General features: G+C 30.6%; 1 protein-coding gene across 1 annotated transcript; it reads right to left on the reverse strand.

The window, feature by feature from the left end:
* Positions 1-885: 885 nt before the first annotated feature.
* wfs1 (wolframin ER transmembrane glycoprotein wfs1) lies at positions 886-5980 on the reverse strand. The gene has a single exon (XM_076457071.1). It carries the CDS (start codon positions 5093-5095, stop codon positions 2663-2665), a length of 2433 nt encoding a protein of 810 aa, XP_076313186.1. The 5' UTR covers positions 5096-5980; the 3' UTR covers positions 886-2662.

Below are 5980 nucleotides of genomic sequence, written 5' to 3' on the forward strand. Positions count from 1 at the left end.
TTTCATTTATCTTTAAAAAGCAACAACAGAACCCTCTCTCTGTCTACCACCCCTTTATCTCATCAACTAAAATCCTAAATTTGGAACTGGAATTGTTGAAACAAACGTAATGATGATGGAACTTTGTGATGTTTGTTTCTTTCCTATTAAATTTCATTCTTTATATAGTACTTGTTTTACTTTTGAATATTAAAAAAATAATAATGTACAACATGTCTTCAGAAGACATAAGCTTTTGCAGAAATTAAACACATCCTATATATTTTTTATAAAAGCACATCTACACACAGATGTATGCAGATTGAGTCTCAAGCTTATGCTAAATTCTCTTTTGACAGCAACTATGAGTTTTTAACTCTGAATTAAATCTATTACTCAATAATTAAAAGTTGGACTATCATTGTCTGAAGAACAACTATTACTCCCACTCCTATAGTACAACCTAGCCTTATCACCTTAAAAGGCTTATGTAAACTTTAAAACATATTTTAAAATTTTATGTAAAAGTTGTTACAGCCTGTACTTTGACAATGCAGCAATATGCTATGAAATGTAACTTAATAGAAGTTCAAAGCATGTATATAATAAATTACAGGCTGTTTATTTATTACATTTTTACATAATTGTAGCTGCTATAAATAAGTATAAATTGTAAGTAAATGTAGCTCAAGGAAAAAAAAGATGTACACTTTAATTTCACAATGTGTTAAAATCTGAAGTGGTTTGCTCACTAAATGTCTTATAACCATGTCTAAACATTCATTCAGTTTTTTTTAATTGATTCAGCAATGAGAACCTTCATTTATCCTTTAACATCTTATTTGTACATTAACTTTATTTCATGATGATGTAATAGAACTGGAAAAATTAGTACAGATCACAATATATTCGAAAAGTTTTAATGTGCTTGTACGATACTATTAAGAAACTGCACAAGTAAATAATGTTCAACATTTTTTCATTAAACATTGCATGAGTAAGATGACACTCCATTCTGAATTAACTTACAAGTTCTGTGAAGCCACATTAGATATACAATTTTCAACAAAATAAAAAGGCCCAGAAAACCTTAGCAGATTATCATTATATGTTTACTTATTTAGATTACAAGAGCCTAAAATCTTGCTTCAAAGAAGAAATCACTTCAATTACACTTGAATGTGACCAAAACTAATGCAAAATGAAATACACATGCCAATGAATCCTAAAATTTTCAAATTCTAAAACAAGTCTCATCAAATAGAAAATAATTGTTATGAGAGTTAAAAACAATTAGGCTATACAATGTTTAAAAAATAGTTCATTTGAAAAATGTATTCCTCAATATTTAAAATATTTAAAAGTTTGAAGCTATTATTTAAAAAAAATTGAAATAATCTTAAATTTAACTTTTTATATTTGTGGTATGACTGACCTTACAAAAATAAAAAAATGAATGAACTTTAAGCATGTTAAGCTACAATGATAACCATTTGGAGAATAATACCTAGAATTGTGACTAAAGATTCAATTTACAAAAGCCAATTGAAGATAAGAAGAAATTTGAACTGTAAGCATCCATTAAATAACCTATACATTCTGAGAAAAATAATTTTTCTTTTTAAAATATTATGAAATAAAAATATACCCAATTTTAATGCATGTAAAAGTGCCTTTTTGTAGGCCATAAGTAAAATCCAAATAACTGGAAGAAATTAGCTAAAAAACTTTAACAAGTCACAAAACTTTAAAAGAGGCCTCTGCTAAAATATTCTTAACTTCAACTTTGAAACTTTGTTACATAAATATAAAAATAATTTATTAACTTTTCTCTTAATTTTATACTCTTAATATACTTAAGTACCAAACTCATAGAAAATTATGATTTTCACTAGTATATACACATGCAAAGTACTTAAAATATCTCACTACTAGCAAAGAAAAATTCTGGTCCAGGCTTTCTCAACAGTTAAAACTTCCTGTGCAAGCCTAAAAATTTTTTTAATTAAACCTTAAATTTTTGTATTAATTTTTTAAATAACAAGTAATGTAGTGGCAAAAATTACTGTTACTATTGATTTTTTGATGCTCTCTAAAATGGTCTTTTTTTAATATTTAATTTTCTACTTTTTAACAAATACACAAGTTATGCAATGATTTTTAATTTTATAATGGGTTCCTGATACAACAAATATTCTGCATAGAATTTGATAGTTTCATTCATCTAACTCCAAACCCAATAAATCAACATTATACTCAAATAACTCAATAAGGTTTAAATACATTTCATAAAGTTAAATACTTAGTGAAAACCAATTAAAAAACATTAGTACCAAGAACAATGCAAAAAGACATAATAATAACAGTTAATAAATCACTAAATATTAGTGAGAATGATAATTCAATTCATAAACTTGTTAATCAAATTTTTAACCTATATGCACTCTGGATATTAAACATAAAACAATACTCTCTAAGCTAAACAAATATAAACTGCAAAACCTGTTACACAAACATACAATGACAGTTGGTAAATAATATGCATAGCACCAGCAAAAAAATTATCAAATACATTTTATTAAACAAATAGTAATGTATTATGTAGGAACAAAATGCATTATAAACAGTTATACAACTTACAACTAAATATTTCCTGTATTTCACAAAACCACACCTGGAGAATTTACTTAACATAAGAAACTACGGGAAATGTAAAAAAAGCTATTAATAGCTCAAAAGACTTGTTCCATTGAGCATGTATCCCACTCATAATTTCACTACATGACAATTCTTTCTGACAATTAGTACAACTGGCCGAGTAGAGCCAGAGATGTGGTTTTCGTTTCCCAACATTTGTACGTAATATTCCACTGACGCTTAAAACATGTCCTCTTCTTAAGTTAACTATAAAATCTTTGCAATGATTATCTACTTCCAGGATTAGCTCTGTAAACATTCTTACAGAGCTCATCTTCAAAGTTACTTGAAACTGGTAACTAGTCCACTTTTCCAAGCCACACCACGAAATGTTACGTGAAGCAAATACCTGACACCTGTCAAATTCCATTGGTGCAAAGGTTGCTTCATCACATACATAATGGTTTCCAATGAAACATTCTACATAATTAGCAACACATTTGGGAAGTAAAGACACTAAAGTTTTCACTCTATTTACTTTTCTTGCTACATTAACAAAATTAACAATTCCTTCTCCAGTTATTTTAACTCCTTCAAACTGGCTGCAACCTATTTCAACCTCTGCCATATTTGTGATATCCCATGCTGGTTGGTGACAAACATGAATATAGTCATCCCACGGTAGTACCACACCTGAAGTTGGTACAATGTGATTGTGTGTTATCAAGGCACTAACCATTGTAATAATAAGAAAGATTAAGAAACTATACTTCTTTCTATATTTAGAACTCCTATTCAAACCCATGAGAATAAACTTACTTGGTTTGTACAAGACAGCTAGAATAATGAAAGTACTAGTATGAAATGAAAAACTGGTCATGAAAAGAGTACAAATGACAATACCAACTGTTACAAACTTCCAAAAAATTCCAGTTATTGTGGTAAGCATTAAAATAACAAAGCAAGACAGGAGTCCTAATGTACCATGATGAAGTTCTAAGTCATTCTCAAGCATAACAAATTTTGTAACAGAAAACCATGCAACTGTAATCAAGTGTGGTACCAATATGTGTAAAAAACCCTTATAGTTTCCACTTTTTCCCAATGAGATATATAAAAGTATCAGAAAAATACCACTTAAAAGTCTGAAAATATTCAAATGAATATTTAAATGTAAACCCAGTTTCATATATGGCACAAATTCAAAATAATCACACCAACCAATAGTTAGTCTTTTCCAATAGCCTAAATTAAAGAGAGAAAAAATCACATGAACTGCATATGATGTCTTGATATAAAATGATGAAGTATAGCTGAGTTCTGATTGCTCATTACATATTACCATAATAGTGCAGAGAGCTCCAGCACATAAAAACAGTACATTTGTGGTTACAAACACGTTCATGCTGTAAGGAATTAAAGTAATGAATATCATAAGGCAAAACACAAACCATATAAATGGTAAAATCTTCTTTCGTTCATATTTAGCTACAATATCATTTGCGGGCAACAGTGGTTCTATTATCAATAGTGTTTGAAGCCATTCGTTTAAATTACAAAAGCCACTGTTTAACTTTAAAATGATAGAAGTTGCTGAAATCATTCCTAAAAATGCTAAGATACCTAATGCAAAGAATACATTTGCAACTTGTTTTGATGAGTTGAAATGATACACTCCAACAAACTCATTTAAGATAAACAGGAAACTGAGGGAGAGCAAAAATGTGGAAGGAAACAAGGAAGTCTCAGTTTCCTCCTTAAAATTTTCAAAAGCAGTTTCCAATAAATTTCTCAGTAACTTTATTACTTTAGATATAAAATAAGAAGGTGGTAAGGAATCTGTTGCATTGTGAAGATCTATCGTTGGATTTTCTGCTCGCAAGCATTTCAAAGTGCACTCAATAACATTACTTTTAGTAACAGATTTTGCCTCGTTAATGGTGTCCATTCCTTTAACAAATTCAGGAAATTCCTCTTGTAATTGTTCATTCAAATGCTCTTGAACATCACAACATCCTTTAATTTTCAACCTCTCAACTCTCATTTTGAAATACCTTAGTGGGATTGCTTCTGAACACAGGTACCCTGCCACTGAGCTAAACAGTTTATTACCAACTCTGTTTGCTGCTTTTTCATCATGTGACCTTCCTAAACACTTCTCTATTTTTTCACGATTTTTATCTGTAATTCCTATTCCACCTTTATAACATTCATCCAACAACTCCCGTGCCTCTTCATGCTCCTCAACAGCTGCCCGAAGAAGCCAATAGACAGCAACCTCAGCACTTTCATAATCGTTTCCTCTGGCAGAGTCACTTAATAAGTTCTTTGCTATAGATACCTGACTTTCTTTACAGCCTTCTTCTGCCAGATGGTAACGTAAAAGATGGACAGAATTCCAACTTACATTTTGTGGTGCATGTACTTGCCACGTCTTCCTTGCTGTTTTCTTTAATATTGAGCCATTTTGTATCTCCATTGGTTATCCTAAGCTTTTTTCAAACTTCTATACTTGTTTAATGTTTAAACCAATATAGTTTACAACTTAATAACTTCGTTTCTCTTTCCCTTTCAGTTTTCAAAGGATGCATTTGACGTAACTTAAACTACTTTTACGTAACGTAGTTAAAACTGCACTATTACAAGTGGCACTTATAGTTATAGATTGTGCTTCAGACATATATCTGAAATTCCTAAAAAAAATTAAGTTGGCCAAACTTGGACTTACACACTGCATACAGACTGTTAAAACACCTACACAAAAAGTATTAATCATTAAGTGGCACCGGTTATCAAACATGTTGTTCAACAGATTTGTACCTTTAACACTAGAGCGCGCAATTATTACGTCGCGATGGGGAAACAGAGGGAACCCAATAACATTATTAAAATAAGCTGGTGCCAGTTAATATTTTATAAACCACATTTACAAGAGGTAGACTATAAACTGAGAAAATCTTTTCCAGTTAGTCTAAAATACATGGAGAAGATATTTAAAGAAGAACTGTGTTCAATAACAGCAAAGAGCTGCTTTCTTAGATAGCACAATAAAATAATTCCAAGTGGTCAATATCTTAATATTTACGATGCCATCTTGGATGCTTCACTGAGCACAGTCATTATCTTTTAGTGTTCAAAATATAAATATATTTATTGTATCAGGCTTTTTCTTACTCATTCCTGTGCTTTTGAGCTGTTACTACTCAATCCCTGGTGCCAGAAGCGTCGCCAGACACTGGCACACGGAGCCCCTTGCCCTGATTCTATTTGACAATGCTTCGAATCCCAGTTAGTGTCTTGAAAAATCATAAAGAAACCATGATCGATATCACAGTAAACACCAAAAATTCCAGGGCTTATGGGC

This window comes from Tachypleus tridentatus, chromosome 9 (genome assembly GCF_004210375.1).
Source record: "Tachypleus tridentatus isolate NWPU-2018 chromosome 9, ASM421037v1, whole genome shotgun sequence".
NCBI classification, from domain to species: Eukaryota; Metazoa; Arthropoda; class Merostomata; order Xiphosura; family Limulidae; genus Tachypleus; species Tachypleus tridentatus.